The sequence below is a fragment of the Condylura cristata genome, unplaced genomic scaffold (genome assembly GCF_000260355.1).
Source record: "Condylura cristata isolate star-nosed mole 26May11 unplaced genomic scaffold, ConCri1.0 scaffold00019, whole genome shotgun sequence".
NCBI lineage: Eukaryota > Metazoa > Chordata > Mammalia > Eulipotyphla > Talpidae > Condylura > Condylura cristata.
In genome coordinates, this window is record NW_004567120.1 from 11886639 (window position 1) to 11908630 (window position 21992).

The 21992-nt window shown below is 38.2% G+C and overlaps 1 protein-coding gene across 1 annotated transcript in view; it reads left to right on the forward strand.

Annotated features, from left to right (window-relative positions):
• CENPI (centromere protein I) overlaps positions 1-21992 on the forward strand; it is a 33219-nt gene that overhangs the window by 6572 nt on the left and 4655 nt on the right. The window contains exons 6-19 of the mRNA XM_004685645.2: positions 2599-2647; positions 2925-2971; positions 5446-5535; positions 6151-6279; positions 6506-6673; positions 6835-6955; positions 8035-8126; positions 9826-9943; positions 10031-10095; positions 13968-14062; positions 18080-18215; positions 19029-19153; positions 20614-20662; positions 20772-20990. Coding sequence (XP_004685702.2) covers positions 2599-2647; positions 2925-2971; positions 5446-5535; positions 6151-6279; positions 6506-6673; positions 6835-6955; positions 8035-8126; positions 9826-9943; positions 10031-10095; positions 13968-14062; positions 18080-18215; positions 19029-19153; positions 20614-20662; positions 20772-20990 — 1503 coding nt within the window. The remainder of the gene's footprint in view (positions 1-2598; positions 2648-2924; positions 2972-5445; positions 5536-6150; positions 6280-6505; positions 6674-6834; positions 6956-8034; positions 8127-9825; positions 9944-10030; positions 10096-13967; positions 14063-18079; positions 18216-19028; positions 19154-20613; positions 20663-20771; positions 20991-21992) is intronic.

Consider the following 21992-nt stretch of genomic DNA (forward strand, 5'->3'; position numbering starts at 1 on the left):
GTCAGGAAATGAAATTACAGAGGGAATTGTCTCCATGTTGGAGTCTCTGCTGATTTAGTGCTGTGCTTGCCATCTTTTCCCTTTTAAACCACTTCAGCAGGATCCTTTGGGTCACTTACTCTACATTTTCTTGAGTAACACTGCAAAAACCTCATCAGAATTAATGAAAAGGAGAGGATTGCCTTTCATGAGATGCCAGTGGACTGATTTCGATTAAATAGCATAATTATTCCCATTGAAAACATTATTAACTATGAAATCGACCTACTGTCATCTGGAAGACTTTCAAGAACCATCCGTAGTTCATAGACTATTCATTTAACCAAGTTCCTCTTACCTTTGGGGACAGAATTCATTCATTGATGCAGTACAAACAGGAGAATTGAAGGGAGAGACAGGGTCAGGGAAACTGCTTAGGATACTGATGTGATCGTCCATGTAAAACACTGATGAAGCCCTAAATTACCAGTGCTCAGATACGGTTTTATGGACACCATGAGACCCTTCAGGAAGTCTGAGAGGTCAAAATTACTTTCACAGCAATATCAGGGTGTTAGTATATTGACGTTTACACTGATGGTGCTAAAGCAGTAGTGTATAAAACTGCTGGCACCTTAGTACAAATCTACTCAGTGGCTCCAAACTTCACTAGTGGTCATTATATTTTTCACTGCAACAAAAAAAGCAAAAATGTTAGTTTTACTTAAGAAAGTCCCAAATGAAGCAGTGAAAACTAATTCACTCCTTGGTGATGCAATGGGTTAAAGCACAGCACTGCAAAACTGGCCGTTTGGTACAAATTTGATCCCCAGCCCCAGAGGTGACCCACATGGTACAGCAGACCTCTCCTGTGCCCACTGCTCCCCTCGGCAGTGTGCTTCATCAGTCTGCCTGTTCTTCACCCCACTCTGACTCTGGTGAATTCTCTCACCACCCCTGCACTGCTTGGGCCTGGACCCCAGTTCTGCATGCATAAATAAATAAATCTTTTTTAAAAAAACCCAATTCACTAATTTTAGCAGATTTTGACCTTTGAGACATGTGTTTGCTATTACCTGTGATGAAATGGAAAAAAACACAGCCCTTCTGAAGTCCTTCACATACAATAGTTGTCATGAAGGAAGCACTGTGATTGAGTAGAGAGCTAAACTAGCTTCTTTTTTCTTAATGGAATACCATTTTTTTACTTGAAAGATTGGTATATAAACTGTGGTTATTCAGATTTGGCTATTTTATAGATGTTTTGATGAAAGTGAGCAAAGTGAGTCTGTCATTCCAAAGTGGCAGTATTTGTTGCTAGTGATAAAAGTTGAACTTTCAAACAAAAGTTACAAGTTCAGAAAATTTGTGACTGCCACTGTGAACACAATCACTTCCCAAGACTTTTCTGATGAGGGAGATGGTGATATTAGTGAATACTTTTTTTTTTTTTGGTAATTATATAATGAAGTGTGTCTATATTTGGAAGCATAGTATAACTTAGTGAAACAGTATTTTCCAGATGACCAGGCATTATGGTATAAAATCATGCATAAACTAAACGACCCACTCAAAGCACAAGATCTATCAGTGATTTTTTAATGGAACAGAGTACCAAAAGTGTTCGTGATAACATTTCAGGTTCTACAGTGCTGCTAACCTTTCATGGGCAACCACTAATCAAGTTTTGGTGTACTTCCAAAGAGTACTATACAAAATTTTTGGAAAGGGTTATTAAAAATGTACCTTCATTTTTAACTAATTATCTGTGTGAGGCTGAATTTTCTTGATGTGTATCAATGAAAGCAACATGTCAAACAAACTTAATGCAGAAACAAACTATTAAGCCAGAAACATTAAAGAGATTTATAGAATTGTTAGAATTATAAACTGAAACTGAAAGACTATCATCTAGTCTTTATTTTTGTTGGGGAAATAGTTATTTTTCATGAAATGTTATATTAGCTTGTAATAAATTTATTTTTAATGAGTTAAAACATTTAAATTTCTTAGTTTTAATTGCTAACAATGACTGATACAATCCAGATAAACAAAATCTCAAAGTGCTCCTCTAATTTTTAAGAGTATAAGGGACCTGAGACCAAAAATGTTGAGAATCACTGTGATAGGCTAAGGGGGTAGCCATGGAAATGAAAAATGAAAGAGCCAACATTAGGGTAAACTGTAAAGGAAGAATTTATGTGACCTGGTATCTAAACTGGATTAAGGTGAGGGCCAGGAGATAAAGATTTGAGTTTCTATGGCTGCATGACTAAGAATGATGATACCTTTGAGAAATCTGGATAATAGTTTGTATCTTAGTAAATATGGTTTACCAGGAGTATATGGATTTTTGTTAGGTAGAGTGATTGGCAGTGCTTTTCCTGTTTTTCAGATTGTCTGCCTTGTTTTAATACTCTACAGAAAACTTCAAAATGGCTTGACAATGAAAGCTGTTTTTTAAATCACCTCCATGTAGTGTGGAAAACATAAGCTTTGTAAAACTTTTTCAGTGATGTCCTGGTGCCTTTTTCTTAATCATTACGATTGACATTTGAGGAAATCTGATGTGTTCAAAATACATTGTCATTTCTCTCTCAAATTTTTTTATTTTAACAGTGCCCTTATGTCTGCCATTTGTTGTATTTACTTACCAAGAAAGAGAATGGTGAGTATTTTCATTTTGGTTGTCTTATATTCACTCTGTGTTGTTATCATTTGTATTGGCTTTTATAAAGTTACCTATTAGCATTAGTTCTCTGACAGGATTTTGTGGGAATTGCTTTTTAGTGCTTTTACCTAAGGACCTCTTGCTTAATGGCTTAACTGAACAGGGTGTTTATATTCTTCATGTGTTGTAAGAGGAAGTTATATGGAGTACATGGTTTCTTTTTATTGTGAACCAGATGCATGGCATTTCTTTCTCTTTTTGTTACCATTTTTAGTTAAACCATTTCGTGTGAGAAAACTGCTTGATCTTCAAGCCAAAATGGTGAGTACTAAAAAGACTAAAACAGTATACAATGTGCCAGGTACTGAGCTAGGCTTTGGGGATATAAAATTGAATGAATCATTTTCTTAAAGGAATTTATTTCTGGGGAGCTCAGTCAACAAAACAAAAAATGAGAATCGAGCTTGGGATCAAGGAGGAGTAATGATGTTGCTTGAGAGGAATTTTATGGGATGAATAGGATTGAACTAAGCTAGGAGGGAAGAGACGACACTCCTGGCAGAGGGAGCAGCATGAACAAAGACACATAGATGTCAAATAGCAGAAACTGTTTAGGGGACTGGAGCTATATGGTGGAGGACAACGGTCAGGGAACATCAAAATGAATTTCTTTTTGCGTGTATATGAGTGTGATATAGGAAAGCATTCTTTTATGGATACTTAAACTTCAGGATATCCCTGACCTTTTTATCTTATCCTTACAACACTTGAGTTGCTATTTGCACTATACCTGCCAGGTAATAAATCTGTGAAGCTTTGGGTATAAAGCAGTAGCAAATTTTGGTGCCTCTGCCTAATGACTGAAGTTTACATGACTGCCCAAGGGCATTTAAGTTAATGAAAAACAGAAATACACATGCACATTTGTACTTCTCCAGTGAGGAGATTTGATTTGTACAATTGATTATTCTTCTTTTGTAGTTTCCTGTTTTGGTTATCTGGGTATAGTATTTTCTCTTAGCTCTCTGAGGATATTAGTGACAATATTTAGTCCAAACTGATATTTATTTCACATTAATAGGAATTGTACATTTCTATTTTGCAGCAAAATACTTCAACAAAATAAGACAATTCTAACCTTAACTAAGACTACTGATTTCTATTAACTGAAATAACAGTGAATGTTCAGTTTTAAAAAAGGATTTAATACATGAGGATTGCTTAAAATTTTTAAACCCTGTCAATAAATGTACCCTTTCATTCTTAACAGCCTATGTACTACATTACTGAGTTATTTCATTATCAATTCACACCCAGTTCTAAAGATGGATTCATAGCATTGCTTTGATTAGCTGAATTTTGGTGAATTTAGTGAAGTCCAACAATATCAAACTAAGAAGAAAAGTCACATACACATGTAGACAAATACATAATAGGCAGAGGAGCACATGCAAGAAAATATATTGGATAAATGAATTTCTCATACCCACAAAGACATACACCATGCCCTGTAACTCCCCATCCATGAAAGAAATGGAACAGAAATTGTCTTTCTGTTGGCTGCCATAAATGGTGGGAAGAGGGGATATGTTACTCAGCTACGTGTACCCTGCTGAGAGCAAACTTCCCAACAGGAGGGGAGAATTAGATCTTTTCTTAAGGTTTGGCAAGTTTGACTCTATGTAACTTAACTAATTTTCTGCCTATTCTCCTAGGTTTTCTTTTCTCTGTTCTACTAATTTAGTAACTACGTCTTCATTCTAGGCTCCAAAATCATGTTGAGATCTCGCATTTCGTGTCACACCTTCCTTATTTGTTCTCTTTGATTTTGTGTTTTATGCTCCTTTACTTTTTAGTGTGGCTCTGGGGAGACGCAGAGTTAAAAACATGCTCAATATGGTATGTTTAACTGCAAGTCTTCCCTTTAAAAAAGAAGAATGTTAGCTAGACAATAAATTCTAGAGGTCTCTCCACTACTAAATATTTGCTTTATCAAATAAAACCCAACTCATAGCAGACATTCTGATATTTGCTGAAATTAAGTACAGAGATCAGAAGATATTTCAGCACAGATAAACTGGATCATTTTGATTTTGTTATAATAAAAGTGATAGGAGTACTATATATTTAAGGCCTGTTTTCTGCCTTCTTCATTTTGTATGGTATTTGATTCAACAAAATTGTCATATAACAAAACAACTTGGTTACTTCCTTGGAAATCATTTTAGTGGTTTACTTCTGAATTGCCAAGATGGTCAAACGCAGGTATCCAGAAGCAGTGACGCCTTTGATTATGAATTAATGTTTTCGTTAAGAATTGTTTCAGTTATATCAAGTTTACCAGTTGTTAAATTTCCTAGTTAATTTCCCAGGAATTATGACTCTATTTCACAGCTTCTCTTTTTATCCTCCTGTCTTGCTGTCCATATCAAGAATGGGTAAACTTTTATGCTACCAGTATACTACCAGTGAGAGTAAGCTATGCTAGCAGATATGACTGATAAACCCTAAGGTGTGGGCAGAGAAGATAAAATAGGAAGAGAAGAAGAGAAAAAATATAAGGAGAAGGTGAAATAGAGGGAAAGGTCGTAAAAGAGAAGACCCCCAGTTTGGGGAGAGTTATTTTATAATAGTTGATTTAAATGGTTAACATTCCTTTGTTTTCTGTAGCATCTTCCTATAATTATCACATGGTAACATTAGGGCCTGAGCATACGTTTAATATTTATTTTTTAATCCATTTTTATGATTACTGGTCACAGAATCAGAAATTGAAAAGTCTTATTTTATTTCAGGGAATGCAGCCGCATCTCCAGGCTTTGTTGACACTGTATAAGTTCTTTGCTCCTACTTTGATTTCTGTATCTTTGCCTATAAGGAAGAAGGTAAGGGACTAAGGAGTGATGAGTCATATTAAGATTGCAATTGTTACTTTTGATCAAGTTAATTTAGAGACTTGTACTAAAATGTGTCTCTGTGTGTATGTTTTAGTTTTTGTGTGGAAGAACTGGGGTGCAGGCCAGAGTTCCGGGGATGGGAGTTTCAGGAATGGGGGCGCGGAGAGTGGGAGAGGACTTACCAGAAACAGAGTGGGGACAGAACAGGTGGATTTCCTGAAATACGCTGCTTGAGGAGAGCAGTGGGGGAGACAGGAGTGGTCTGCTGTGACATGTGGTTCCCCTCTGTGGCCGGGGATCAAACTCAGGTCTTGACAGTGATGGCACTGAGACCCAACCCCTAGGCTACCAGGGAGGCCCTGTTGGACTAAAATGTTTACAGCATACTGCTTTTAAATTTAGTATCGTGGAATTGGTCCTGGAAAATTATTTTTAGGGGTTAGCACTTTGTTTTGACTGCATTCAGCATAGAATGGAGTCAAAACAATCAGAAAAAAACTCAGATTTGTATGGGTAAAAATATTTCAAAATTCAGTTAATAAAGATATTTAGGCTTTACTGACATTGGTAGCTACTCTCCTGTGCTTTATATCCAATTTGTAGATCTATTTTAAGAATTCAGAGAATCTGTGGAAGACAGCTTTAGTTGGTGTGAGGCAAAGGAACCAAATACCATCCCTGGAGCCTCTAAAATTGGTACTAGGTGCAGCTAATTACCATCCAATAAAAAGAGTAAGTATCTAAAATCTGAGATGACTATGAAGACTTCTGTTTTTTATGCAATACTCATTCAAATGTTGGCGGAGATTTAGATATTTAACTGCATTGTAATTATTCTGGCTTCTATGCAAATCACATTCAGACTCCATTGAAACACCTTAACAACTGCTTTTACATTTATAGTTTGTAGTTTCAAATTTACCCTTTGATAGATTTTTGAATTGTCTTTATTCTTTAGAAATGGAATTCTCACTCAGTTATACCAGGGCTAAGTTCCAGTAGCTGCAGTAAAGAATGTGGGAAAAAAGAGATGAGTCTTTCTGATTATCTCAGTAGCAATGCATCATTTCCACTAGAACAGCTGAAAAGCTTCCCTCAACTCTTAAAGAACATCCATTGCTTAGAGGTATGTGACTGGATCATGTTTTTATTTGCATTTTCCATTTGGTTTTTGTAGTCTTTTATTTATTATATAGTTATTTATTATATGTTTCCTATCTGATGATTTCCTTGTTGCTCCGACCTACTTTTCATATTGACTGTTGATTGATTGTTCTCTCTTTGCAGTTGCCTTCTCAGATGGGTGCAGTGCTGAATAACTCTCTCCTGCTTCACTATATTAACTGTGTCAGAGATGAGTCAGTCTTACTGAGGTTCTATTACTGGTTGAGTCAAACATTACAAGAAGGTAAAAATTGATACTTGTGTTGGATGAATGAGGAGCAACATAATTTTCAAATGGGTTTCTTTTAAAAGGACGCCCAATTTTAGGGAGGAGGAACTTTATATGCTGTAATTGTTTCTCTGATCATCATACCTTCAGACCCGGAATGATTCCTTTGTAGTTTTAAGGGGTAGTAACCTCTTACACACGATTCTTTTTTCCATTAGTACAGTTGACCCTCCATATTCATGGAGCCCATGTTCACAGATTCAATCAACTCCAGATGTAGAACCCATGCATATGGAACATCAGCTCTAAAGGACCTCAGCCTCCTTGGATTTTGGTATCAAGCAGATAGGGTCTGGCAGTCAATTCCCTGAGGATTGTAAGGAACAGTTGTAGTTAAGTTTGGGGGGAGTCAAAAATTATACACAGATTTTTGACCTCATTGTTCTTCAAGGATTAACTGTAATTCTTTCTGGTGACCAAAGTGTTCATGTCTGTCAACTAAAATATCTACTTTTTGCTGTTAGTATACATGGGAGTCAAATCAGTCATTAAAATAATCTTAATTATAGAATTGAAGGCAGGAACAGTGAAGAGGGAGTCTCATCCAGGTCACAGTGATCATTTTGATACTGATCATTTTGGTATTCATAGAGTTTATTTCTCTAGCAATAGTGTTTCTGGTGACCATGTAGTTTCACTCCAAGATTTGTCACTGCTAACTCTTCAAGTGTATAAAGTTTCAGTTACTTCCAGCTGAACTCTCCTTCCCTGCTTGTTCTTTCTTTAGGATATGATGCAATTTACATAGTCTGTTGGATTACTGTGTCACATAGTGCTAGTCATATCTATCATACATGAATTTTACCTTTTTTCCGCCATAAGCTTTGCCCTACATTCCCAAGTTTTTAAGAAACATATTACTGCCACCCCAGCATATAAGCTATAATCTACAGTGTGAGTTAACGACGATGAATGAGGCTAATGGCTTGCTTATTTCTGTCATGTATTTGTCACTACTTTGGAGTCGTGGTAATGATGTTTTGTATAGTTTTTATTATACAACCAGATGCTCATGTTTAATATTTCCACTCCAGAATGTATTTGGTACAAGGTGAATAATTATAAACATGGAAAAGAATTTGCTGACTTCCTGGACACGATCATCAGGGCAGAATGTTTCTTACAAGTAAGATTCCACTTTTTCTTTTTTCATATTCCATCACTTCTTTCTAAAATGTACTTTGATGTCCATTGAAAACCTTTTTTTTTTTGATGTTTGATAACTTTAGTAAACAGAATTTGCTTAGTTCTAAGCTCACTATAAATTGACCTGAGTTGATGTTTACCTTTGTATTGTTGGAAATGAAGAAATAATGATGCAAAGAAAAAGGACAGGCCTGTAATTTAAGAGAGTAAATTGATAATGTAATTGAATATCTTTAATTAATTGAAAGCCAGTAAAATAAAACTCATAGGTTCACTACTTATGTCTTTATAATCAACAAGCCTTATTTTGAATGTAGAGTATCTTCCAGCCCATTAAAGACTTGACCTAGTTAACCCCGTGTTGTACTCAGATGGGAGAGCCCTTAAGAAGCCAGGGCATTTTCAGTATCCACTTTCCATACATTGTGAGCTCCCACTGGGCAGGAACCCTGTCCAACTTTGTTCATGTCCAGGTGAACGGCTTGGCACCTGGTGTAGAAGGCACGTTCAATAGATGTTTGACAAACCTTAAGGCTTTGGTGTGAAAACATTGATTGGAAATTGGTTTTGGATGATGGTGGTGAGGCTACATGGGCAAATTTAGGTTGACTTTTAGATTCCTGCACCAGAGGATGATGATGGCGCTCAGTAGAAAAGGGAGTATAGGAGGAGCAGGTATAAAAGAAAGATAAATTTGATTCAGAAGATGCCTGTGGGACATCTGTGTGGCCATATCTAGTATCTAGCTAGATGATGAGTCCAGAGCTTAGCAATGAGATCTTGGGTAGAGATGCACATTTAGTGTCCCTCATGATAATGGGTGGCAGTTTTAGTTAGGTTCTGGGTGAGATTCTCCAGAGAATCTATGGTCATAAAAAAGTCCAGAATGGAGTTCTGGTGTACTCCACTATTTATGGCCCAAGGCAACAAAGCGGAAGCAGAATGGCCTGGATCCTGACTTTGATGGAAATCTAAACAGCCTAGACGCTCAGCCCTCTCCAGGTGGAGCTGCCCATAGTTTGGATTTAGTTTTGGCATCTAATGATATTCCAGAGTTATCATTTAGTGTTCCATACATTTTGTTAACTGCTCATACTCCAGCATAATGCAGTTGTCATTTATCTTATAAAAGTATTCCATAGCCTAATTTTTTACCATCTTTCCAAGTTTTATGATATTACAAACTATATTGATAAAGGTTGTATTCTACCCAACTACTACTCAGCTGATTTTTTTTATGAGGAAGTCTGGCACCTAACATCAAAGTTTTTATTATGTTGATGATAAAAAACTAGCTTAATAGTAAAGCAATCATAGAGCCTCCCTGGTAGGACAACGGGTTAGAGCGCAGTGCTGTGAAACTGGCTGCAGCTGCTTCAGTGCGAGTTTGATCCCTGGCCAGGGAGTGACCTACATGACTCAGCAGGCCTCTCCTGTCTGCCCGCTGCTCCCCTCAGCAGTGTACTTCATTAATCTGCCTGTTCTGCTCCCCACTCTGACTCTGGTGAATCCTCTCACCCCTGCACCCCTCTGGCCTGTACCCCAGTTCTGTATGCATAAATAAATCTTTTTATTTTAAAAAAAACCAGTAAAGTAATCATAGCATAAAGTTAACTATTTTAGAGAGGAATCATGATTGAAGATTTCCTATAAAGTTTTGCTATTGAATTGTCTTACAGGAGGGATTTTATTCCTGTGAAGCTTTCCTGTATAAGAGCCTTCCTCTCTGGGATGGCTTCTGTTGTCGGTCACAGTTACTTCAACTTGTGAGCTGGACTCCTTTTAGTAGCTTCTCTGGTAAGTATCATGAAAATTTGGAGCCATTTAATGCAATGAAATATTAATTAAATAGATTTTGACTAATCTTTTTTTCTTAATTTCTAGAGGTGAAACCACTTCTCTTTGACCACCTAGCACAGCTGTTTTTTACATCCACCATTTATTTCAAGGTAAATATAAAAACAACTGTTATGCTTGGATTCAGTAGTCTGTGATCAGTGGCACAGGATCCCAAAGTCATGTTACAATGGTGATTTTCTAACAGCAGGCTCTTGAACCTAGGCTTTGAAGTACTGCAGTACTCAAATCACAGCCCATGCATAGATGCTTAAAAATTGGCAATTTTTACATAGTCCAGTGTAATATGAATATATGTATTTATATAGACACACATATGTTTATACTTGAGATTGGGGGATTGGAAGGGAAAGGGAGAGCAAAAGGAAAACAGACAGTGGACCATGGACAGGACTTAGTGGAATACTCAGTATTTAATACTCAGCTGAAAAGCAGGAGAGTCTACAAGAGAAAATTTTTAATAGGTCTAGAAAGAACCAGGAGAATACTGCCAAGGAAACAGAAAATGCAGCATATCAAGAAGGAGTAAAGGAATAATGTTATCAGAAATCTCATGAAGCTCCAGAAAGATAAGGAAAAAATTTCTTTTGCAATTGATAAAATAGAGGTTTTTGCCTACCTTTATTTTATGAATAGTTTCATTGGAGTATCAAGGTAGAAGCCAGTTGTGGAAATTAAGGAGTTAATGAGAAATGAGATAAGACAATGAATATAGACCTATATCTCCAAAAGTTAGTCTAAAAAGAAGTGGTAGAGAAATAAGTATAGTGGGACATTGAACCAAGGGAAGGTTGTATTTTGGGGGTGGGGGGACAGAATGGAAGGAACTGGTTGAGAAGAAGAGGAGGTTAGAATGAAGGTAAGGTGGGGGATAATTGATGTTTCAGAAAAAAATATGAAAGTATTGGCTTAAGATCAGATAGAAGAATGGATGTGGGAGGCACCACTTACCTCTGTGACTGCAAAGATGGTTATAGATTGGTTGATATGTAGATATTTGTAGAGTTGGAAGAAAGGGCAAGAAATGGAACTACCTCATGCCTAAAAATGTTTAATTCCTCAGAAGAGGAAGCATGTTGTAGAAGATAGAATTGGGTAGGGGACTTTGACAACCACTGAGGAAATGGGGGAGGAGTGAAGGAAGAAAATGAGGGATTACAGTAGAGAGGGGTGGAGAGGGCAACACAGCTAGCTGATGAAAAACAAGTAAAAGGATGACTGAGCTTCATGAAGGACCTGGAAGCAGTGGGAAACCATAAATTTAGAGTGGTACCTGGCCCTCCCTGGTGGCGCAGCTGGTTAAGGCACAGCACTGAGAATCTAAAGCCGCTTCCGCATGAGTTTGATTCCCGCCTGCCCCGGAGGTGACCACATGGCGTGGCAGACCTCTCCTGACCCGCCTGCTGCTCCCCTCAGCAGTGTGCTTCGTTGATCTGCCTGTTCTGCTCCCCGCTCTGTCTCTGGTGAAGCCTCTCACTGCCCCTGAGCCTCTGGCCTGTACCGCAGTTCTGTATGCACAAGTAAATAAATCTTATTTTAAAAAAATTTAGAGTGGTACCAGCTGGTATATTTGTGTGTGTGTGTTTTCAGTTGAGATGAAGGAACACAGAAAGTGAGCTCTGAGACTGAGTCAGTCAGGGTTTTCACGGTTGAATAGAAAGCAAGGGAGTTGTGCACGATTGGCAGTAGACTAGATTGGACAGCAAGACCACGAGAAGTCCTGCAAATTGAAGTTCGAAAAGAAAGAATCAAGAAATTATTCAACTATCTCTGAAGCTCAGGAGCAAGAATAACTAGTTGTAGTTGAAGACGTGTAGTGGAAGAATGGGAAGTCTTAACAAAGAAAGGAAAATAGATTTGGGGGCTGGTTCATTTCAAGTTAAGGCAGAGTCTAGTATGTGGCTGTGAGAATGGGAACTGAGGTAGAGTGAAGATGGATATTTTATTTGAGAGCAAGAAACTAAAGTTGAAGTGTTGGGTGGATCATCTACTTGGACACGAAAAACCAAGGGTTGATGACAGTGTGGCAAGGTCCTCGGTAAAAGTGGTTTTCAAGGAGGTAAATAGCAGAGATGAGGAAAGACAAAAGGAAGGATAATGTAGTTGGAGAGTGTGAACATCAAAGGAGAAAGGGATATTTTACACAAGGAGGGAGGAGTAATGGTTTGGAAATCGTGTTGAAGATAAGTAGCTTTTGTGTTGTGTTCAGAAAACCAAGAAAGACAAATTCATGAGAAAAACTAACTAGCAAAATGTAAACGGAAATGGGCTCTTTGATCTTACAAGAAAATTCAGCAAATGTTAATAGTAATTTAACTAATGAGATTTTGTGACTTAAAGTATTTTGTAATATTTTAAAACAAGGCAATTTTTCTCTGGCACTTGATTAAATAGAAGCTCCATCTGATTTCTTTATAATATCTTTTTTTTTAAAGATTTATTTATTCATACAAAACTGGGGTACAGACTAGAGATGCGGAGGGTGAGAGAATTCACCAGGGACAGAGTGGGGACCAGAACAGGCAGATCAACGAAGTACACTGCTGAGAGGAGCAGCGGGCGGGTCAGGAGAGGTCTGCCGCGCCATGTGGTCACCTCCGGGGCAGGCGGGAATCGAACTCATGCGGAAGTGGCTTTAGATTCTCAGTGCTGTGCTTTAACCCACTGCGCCACCAGGGAGGGCCTCTTTATAATATCTTTAATTAAAGTTGATTCCCTTCTTAAAGGGAATTCATTATTGATTTTATAGTTACCTTCTCAAAGAAGAAGCTTATATTCTGTTCGTATATGCCATGGAAAGAACAGATCTCTGTGGCTGCAGGAGGCAGGATTAGATATAGGGCAATATCCTAGTTACAGGTAGAGTAACTCCAATGGGATAAAGGACCCAAAAGGGAGTGCCTTTCCCAGCAGCAGTCAGCTAGATGTAGGTTTAGTAACTGTCTACTGGGGGTATTTATGTGGAAAAGTTCTCTTGTATGATAGAGCTGTATTTTTCAACCTTTTCTAAAACCCATCTTCCCTTCTCATAAACAAAAATTTCATTCCTTCTCTAAATATGAGGACAGGGTGTGGGTAGAGTAGGTGGATGGGTGATTAAGGATTTTTGCTTTCAAGATATGACATAATAATGACTATCTTTTCAAATGTTTAATTCCCCAAATGATATCAAAGTAGAGAATTGTTTGATGATTCCAAAATTACTGTCAACTCGAACATATGTAAAATCCAGATGCACAAAGTTTGAATTTCTAAAACATTAATTGAACTGTTCTATGAAGTAGCAGTAAGAACCTTATCAATGGAAGCACTCAAATTGTATCTAGGCCATTATTTATAAAGGATGTGTAAGAAAGCTTTTCTATATTAGGTTTTGGCATCACATGGATTGCTTTCAAATTATTAGATATGACTTATCCTCATAAATGTTCTGGGCACACTTTTGTCAAGACTATTTTTGTGTGCTAATGTGACCATGAAAACTATAGTTCTGAGAAAGGCTAGAGTTTTTCCACAGTCACAGAAGATAAGATAAATTTTATGACCATGAATAAAAGGAGTAAATTGTAGTTGTAGACACAAGGTAAAAAGGGTGGAAACACTTTTATCTAACAGTTTCATGGGGGGAGATATCGTGAGGGTGACACTGTAGTTGATGATGTAATATATGTTGTAAATGAACCTAATTTAGAGCAACAAGAGTCTTTTCCTAGATGATAAGCTGGAGGCAGTCATGTAGAGGTGTATTTCTTATAGAGAAAATGGCGAAATAAACTTGTACTTGAATTCATCTGTCTCTTGGAGACTGGTGAGATTGGAGCACCAGCTATTCAGTTTTGAATTGGAACCCGAGGTCATTTCCAAGGCCCCTTCCACCTCTAAGCCTCTGGCTTCGTCTGTCAGCTTTCAACACTATGATAGGCTGAATGATATTACAAATAATTTTTTGTTCTTTCTCCCTTAGTGTAGTGTTCTTCAGAGTCTGAAAGAGCTACTGCAGAATTGGTTGTTGTGGCTTTCTATGGACACCCACATGAAACCAATAATGAACAGTCCCTTGTGAGTTATCTTCTAATCCTATACAAAAATGTCTGCATGTCGAGTTCAATAGTGTGGTGTGAGAGTTAATCGTTATTTGTAAATCTTACATGTATACTTTTCTGGAAAGATTTTCTTGTTACTTTTCACTTTTCTTCCCCACAGTTTTTGTGAACAGGGTTCTTTCTTTCTTTCTTTTTTAAGATTTATTTATTTATGCATATAGAACTGGGGTACAGGCCAGATGTGCAGGGGCAGTGAGAGGATTCACCAGAGACAGAGTGGGGAGCAGAACAGGCAGATAGACGAAGTGCACTGCTGAGAGGAGCCGCAGGTGAGACAGGAGAGGTCTGCTGCGCCATGTGGTCACCTCCCTGGCTGGGGATGGTACATGCACTGAAGTGGCTACAGCTAGCTTGCAGTGTTGCAAGCCAGGGAGGCTTGCTCCACCAGGGAGGGCTGAAGGGGGTTATTTCATAAAGTTCTATTTTATAAATCAGAAAACAACCCTTGAGTCTGTTAGTGACATGCAAGTGTTAAATATAGCAAAACATTGGAAAAATGATATTAGAACTTGCAGCTATGGCTTACATTTAGTTCAGCTCACTTTATAAAATGTATTCTTATATATGAAATCAATTCTGATGTTGACTACATAAGTTTGTAATTTTACTGTAGTTTTATTAAGTTTCTCTGATGTTTCTTGGCTATATACATTAATTTATTTCTCTTTCGATTAAAAACTATTTTCATCATGTTCACATTACTGTTAAATGTGTGATTTACTCTCAAAGTGAAAGTAAAAGACTGAATTTCAAGGAATTGCCTAATTGGGTTGTTTTGACTCTTTCTACTTCAATCTTTGGCTTCTTTTTTTTTTTTTAAGATTTATGTATTTATGCATACAGAACTGGGGTACAGGCCATAGGCTCAGGGGCGGAGGGGCTTCACCAGAGACAGAGCAGGGAGCAGAACAGGCAGATCGACGAAGTACACTGCTGAGGGGAGCAGCGGGCGGGTCAGGAGAGGTCTGCCAGCCATGTGGTCACCTCCGGGGCAGGCGGGAATCGAGCTCAGGCGGAAGTGGCTTTAGCTTCTCAGTGCTGTGCTTTAACCCGCTGCGCCACCAGGGAGGGCCTGGCTTCTTTTATATTCTACTATCTGTCATGTTATTTGCTCTGTGACATAGAAACTTGAAAACATAATCAAAAGTAGAGAAAATAATGGGGGAGTTTACTGCAATGAGCTCATCATCCAACTTCACCAGTTATCAACTCACGTTTATCTTTTTTTTAGTCTATAGCATTCCTTACTTTCCTTATTTTTACATTTTTTTCCATCTCAATTGTAGTCCCCACGGGTTTCCCATCACCAAGTCACCCGTGTGCCATCACCATAATCCCATGTACTTCCCTCCTCACCCCCCCTGTTTTTGATCCCATTCCCCACTCCACCCCTGCAAAATGTCTCTGGTATATGGTTGTTCATTATTCTTGTTATTTTCTCACCTGGTCCATTATACTCCTGCTATGAGTGAAACCATCCGGTAGTTTTCTTTCTCTTTCTGCCATATCTCGCTAAGCATGATCTTTTCTAGTTCCATCCAAGTTGCTGCAAAAGACATGTGTTTCTCTTTTTTGGTCGCTGAGTAATATTCCATTGTATATATGCACCACATCTTTTTAATCCAGTCATCTACTTTTGGGCATTTGGGCTGCTTCCATGTTTTTCCAATTTTAAATAAAGCATGTGCTAGTTTATTTTTAAGTAAAATCCAGGCATCATTTCACCTGTTAAACACAATACCAGCATAACACCTAAAAAAATGAATAGTTCTTAAAACTCCAGTTATATTTAATCAGTATTATTATCAATCACATTCATACTTTCTAAGTGTGAGTATCCCTTAGCTTCTGTTGCACACAGCTGGTGGTTTGGTTATAAGATCAACTCAGACCTCTTTTTCTCTATATCCTTATCCCTATAATGATCTCCTACTTTGATAGGGGAGGATGGAACATAGAAGGCTTTGAAGAGTAGCCTGGAAGGTTGTTTTAATTTTTCATATTCATTATTGCAATGCTTTCATGTATCATGTATGTTTGATCACATTTAGAAGGACATGAAGCATCTTACAAAGCTGTGCTAGTCCTGGACCAGCAGCATTAGCGTTGCCTGGGAACTTGTAGCCAATGCAAATTCTCATGCCCTTCCCTAGAACTATTGAAGTAAGCTCGGGGGGTGGAGGGAGGCAGTAATCTGTTTTAACAAATGCTTCCATAATTTTTGGTTCAAACTAAAGTTTGAGAACCACTGTTATAAAGAAATTCCATTTAAGTGCTTAACCTCTTTCACCTCAATTCTATTAATAATAGTATCTTTACAGAACATAGTATAATGGTCAGCCAACTTGCAGTGTCTTAGACACTCTTGACATAGGTACCTTATAATTTCTATATTTTCTTTCCCCAAATCCTAGACTCCTTTTTTTATTAGTGTCGTAAATTTTGGGGAGAGCATTGCCTTAAACGGCTGTGGTACTGTAGGAAAATGCTTCTCATAATACTACTTGGCATTGTACAGTAATGGCATTAGAGAATACAGTTCTTAAGTTCCACTAATTCCTTCTGTTTGGAAATGTGAGTGTAATGCCATGTCTCCATCATATGGTCATATGCCCTCTCACTGTCAAGGAGTGAGTAAATTGTAGATAGCTAGCGATCACACAGAGAGAAGGGCTGGAAACCATGCTCAGTGGTGGGACACTTTTGATTGCATGGTGACTGGGCAGAGTGTATTACCAACATTTAGTAGGTAGGAGCCAGGAGTACCACATGTGCTGCAGTGAAAGGGTGAGGGGGAGGCATTCCTGAGCAGCAAATTGTTTCATCCACAGTGCTAGCAGAATCCTGTGGAGAAATACTTCAAAGGAGGCTTCTGAGCAATCACATTATTTCAAAATATTTTGCATGCATTTGCCAGGTGCTGCCAAAATGCATGTTAAGATACAGTTTTGAGGCCCTTCCTGGTGGCGCAGCGGGTTAAAGCACAGCACTGAGAATCTAAAGCCGCTTCCGCATGAGTTCGATTCCTGCCTGCCCCAGAGGTGACCACATGGTGTGGCAGACCTCTCCTGGCCCGCCTGCTGCTCCCCTCAGCAGTGTACTTCGTCAGTCTGCCTGTTCTGTCTCTGTCTCTGGTGAAGCCTCTCACTGCCTCTGAGCCTCTGGCCTGTACCCCAGTTCTGTATGCACAAATAAATAAATCTTTTAAAAAAAGAGATAGAGTTTTGAACTTGCTGGCCTTCCATACAGATGCCCACCTATTGAAGGGTCTGATGCTTCCCTGCCTGCCCTCGCACTGAACCATCATAGTCACCGTCATCCCTCGAGCTTAAAGACTACATACTGTCCCTCATCCTTGTCCATTACTCCTGACTATCTTGATCAGGAAACAATTCCCAAAGTCATTTTAGTTTTTATCCTTTAAGCTACTTTGTGAATTGTTTGGGATAATTGAATTCTCTATTTTTCTGGTTTATACTGTCATTTTGTCCATTTTCCGATTTTTTTTCTGAACTTTTCATGTCACTTGTCACAAACTCTTTGTTGCCCTTACTTGTTAATGGAATAAATGTTTTCTAGTGTTTTTAAAAATTGTCTTTCATACAGGATTCCCATAATTGAGGAGTGTTAGAGTTCAGTGTTTATCCAGTAGAAACTTACTAGCTGACTGCTTTGATCTCTGGACATTGGCAAAATCTTAAGCCTGTCTGGAACTTAATCCTTTGTTTCTCTGGTATTTACTAGTAGAGTCCGTTTGCTGGGGATGTTCTGTGAATTGAACTAATGGTTCCCCAGAGAGCTAAGTGTGATTTTATGATTAAACATTGTTGTTTTAATGAGTGACTTACAGGTTGGAGCACTGATAGTTTTCTGAAATTCCTAACAGTATTTTCCTACATATTATCCAGCTATAGCTTGGAAATTGTGAAGACTTTGTAAATATGGGTTTAAACATCATGGTTTCTTATTACAGAGAAACAACTTTAGGTGGCTCAATGAACTCTGTGTCTGAACTGATTCACTATGTGGGGTGGCTGTCCACGATTGCAATGCGCTTGGAAAACAACAGTACTTTCTTGCTGCACTTTATTTTGGATTTCTATGAGAAGGTAGTATACATCCCATTTCCCTACTTGGCTTTTAGTAGTGGCTACATAGCTTTTAGTGAAGCCATATTACTGGTTTATGATTTAATTTTTTATAAAATCACTAAGTCGAACTATGCCCTTATTATCATAATTAAAATAAGCCACACATTTTGAAACTAAGGATTGTATTTTCTCCTGAATGACTGACTTTCAGAAATAGAGCGTTAGCTTTCATCAAACAAATACTCTTTCTGGTCTGGTCTAGGTGCTGCTTTCATAGCCATTCCCCTGCAAAATGCTCATCCCTCGCAAAGAAAGATCTAGAAATGCCTCATTTCCGCAGCTTTGAACTCCCACTTTTCAAATGCCTTATTTCTCCCAGTACCTATGATTCTAATTCTTTTGTTTTCTAGTGTTTTCTAGTTTATAGAACTAGTATCCGGGAGTGCCACCAATCTCAGCTTTCCTGGTTTCCTCCCTTTAGTAGTACCACTTTCCTTATGATATACTTGCTTAGGAGCATTTTCTGTCGCTTTCGATGTTGACAACTCTAATATGAAGAAAATCCATATACTTAAGTGAGTCACAAAATCGCTATCTCCCCATCTGTAAGATCTCTCCCCAGAAAAATATGAAAGATTTGAATAATGGTCTTCTAAAAATAATCCTCTGTAGTAAGGTTGATGTTTGGTGAAGTGTATTTTAGCAGGCTTGTGGTTGCCTGTTCTATTATGAATCAGGCATGTCCACACCTAATTGATGATTCTTTGGGTGAATATGGATGAAGGGTTCTGGGTATAATTTATATACTGATATTATCACTCTTCCCAAAAGGTGTGTGACATATATGTAAATTATAACCTTCCGTTAGTGGTGTTGTTTCCTCCTGGGATCTTCTATCCTGCACTTCTCAGCATGGATCCTAGTATCCTGAACCAACTCTGTTATATTATGCACAGGTACACTTTTACTTTCTTATGAATTAGTGCTTCATAAGTTTGTCTTCATTTGAACTACAATAAAATAATTTTTTTCTGCAGGGCTTATGGAAACAGGAAATAAGACTTTCCTTTGGGAATGACTTTCTAATAATGGACTATTTTGACTTATTTTTTTTTAAAGATTTATTTATTTATGCATACAGTACTGGGGTACAGGCCAGAGGTGCAGGGGCAGCGAGAGGCTTCATCAGAGACAGAGTGGGGAGCAGAACAGGCAGATGGAAGAAGTACACTGCTGAGGGGAGCAGCGGGCGGGTCAGGAGAGGTCTGCCACGCCATGTGGTCTCCTCCGGGGCAGGCAGGAATCGAACTCATGCGGAAGTGGCTTTAGCTTCTCAGTGCTGTGCTTTAACCCGCTGCACCACCAGGGAGGGACTATTTTGACTTATTTTTAATAAGTCACTTTGAAGAACATGGATTTTAAAAAGTTCATGGTTAAGGATATTCTGTGCAATAGCAATAGCATACCTCAGCATTGTTAATTCTCACTGCTGTGTCTTAAAGAAAAGATACCCATTTGCTAACAACTGGCTTAGGTCTATGTAACTTCTCCGATAAAAGCCAAACATTTTCTGGGAGTTAATGGAGGCTATTGCCAGTTATATGAAGCTGTAAATACGATTTTTGATCCCCTCTAATTCTTTCACTTGTGGACCAAAGTTACTATTTTCAGTCCATAAGATACAAACTTCTTATTTTTTAATGCATACAAAAACTGGGGTGTAGGTTGGAGGCTTGTGGGGGTGAGAGGATTCATTAGACACAAAGTAGGGAACATAACAGGTGAATCTATGGAAATACACTGCTGAGGGGAGCAGCAGTTGAAACAGAAGTCTGCTGAACCATGTGGGGTCACCCGTGGCTGGATATCGAACTCATGCTGCAGTGGCTGGCCGTATCTTGATAGCGCTCCAATTTTATAACCCCTTTGCCACCAGGGAGGCCCAAATATAAACTCCTTTGTCATAACTTGTAGGACTACAGCAAAACAAATTAGATAATAGTCCTTAGATAAGAAAAAAATATATTTATAAAATTTTTCTTTCTCCTTTGTACGGCAACTTTTTTCCACATTAGGAAAATAGGCATTGTACCAGTGACTGACTGCTTTTGAGACACTGTTAAATTTTTAATATTGAAACATTAAAAGCATTTCCTTTATTGCTTTTTTTATTGAAGTATAATTTACTTGTAGTCAAGTGCATATCTTAAATGAATAACTCAGATTTGAGCCTTTATTAATTTTTATTCTTTGAGGACAATACACCATGAAAGGATAAAATCCTTAGACAGCTGGATGTTTGTGTATATATACACATCTGCATATACTTACATTTAAAATATATACATTTTGTTTATGTTTACATTTAAAAAGCATTTATAGTTAAAAGTTTGATTCTGTTTGTTCTCCCATTTAGGTATCGTAAAAATTTGACTGCTGCAAAGAAAAATGAGTTGGTGCCAAAGGTGCGGATGATAAAACTATGTTATATCACTTTTTCAAAAAATTGAGTAGTGATATGGATGACATGTTGGGAATGAATAGGTAATAATGACTTTTTTTTTTTCCTAATAGACAAAATCAGAGTTCAATTTCAGCAGCAAGACCTATCAAGAATTTAATCACTATCTGACAGCTATGGTGGGTTGCCTATGGACATCCAGACCCTTTCACAAAGGAATATGTATTGACTCCAAAATCTTAGAAAAAGCTGGAGTAGCAGAGTATAAAAGCAGTTTGAATTTAGTCCATCATCCTGCTCTACTGAGTTATGCTGTTTCCTTTCTGCTACAGGTAAGAGTATTTAAAGGATTTTTAGATTCTGTATGGGAAAACTATGACAGCAGAACCAGAAAATGCCCTAAATTTAGCATGTCAGAATTACACGATGTGTGCAGTCATTTCTTTTGGAGTACCTAAATTTTGCTAGACTCTCTGGATTCAAAGTTGCGTAAGTCTCTACCCTCCCAGAACTTGGACTTGTGGTAGAGACACACTTGTGAACAAATAAAAGTAATCCAGTTTGGAGACATGAGAAAAGGGACAGTTGGGAGAGAGTTGGAAGAGTAATGGTTAGGTTAGTTCTGCTTGGGTAGAGGTGGTGCCAGGTAGGACAGGCTGCAGAGTGGATATTCTCATAAAAGCTTTTTGACAAGATGGGAAATGGAAGCTAGAGTTAGAGTTAGAGTTGCAGACTGCTGGATTCATGCAGTGATATCAATATGCAGGGGCAGGAATGGGGGTGGGATTAGGTTCCTCTGAGGACTTATCTTCAGCCCTATAATTTTCTACCTTATCAGCAACTTGGGAAAGTCACTACATATCAGATGTGTGAATAACACAACAGGATGGAGTTCCGAATACACCCAGATTCAGGTTTGCTTAACAAGCCACGTCATCAAGAAATCTAACAAAGTGAAAAATAACATACAGAATGGCAGATACTCACTGAGAAAATGTTCCACATACGCATGCAGTGAGCCAGGCACTGTGATGAGCAAGACGCAGCTGGAGATTCAGTCTAGTCTTTCGTTTTCCTTACCATTGTGCTCTAGTTTTCCAAAGTACTACGAAGCCAGTGTTGTGCATTGTTTGGCCTGTGTTTTCTTCTTTGTACTTTATGGTTTCAGATCATATACCCAAGTCTTTAATACATAAGATGGTTAATTTTGTTTCACATTAATTTCACCTCAGTAGGAAAAGATTTTTTTTTTTAAAGATTTATTTATTTGTACATACAGAACTGGGGTACAGGCCAGAGGCTCAGGGGCGGTGAGAGGCTTCACCAGAGACAGA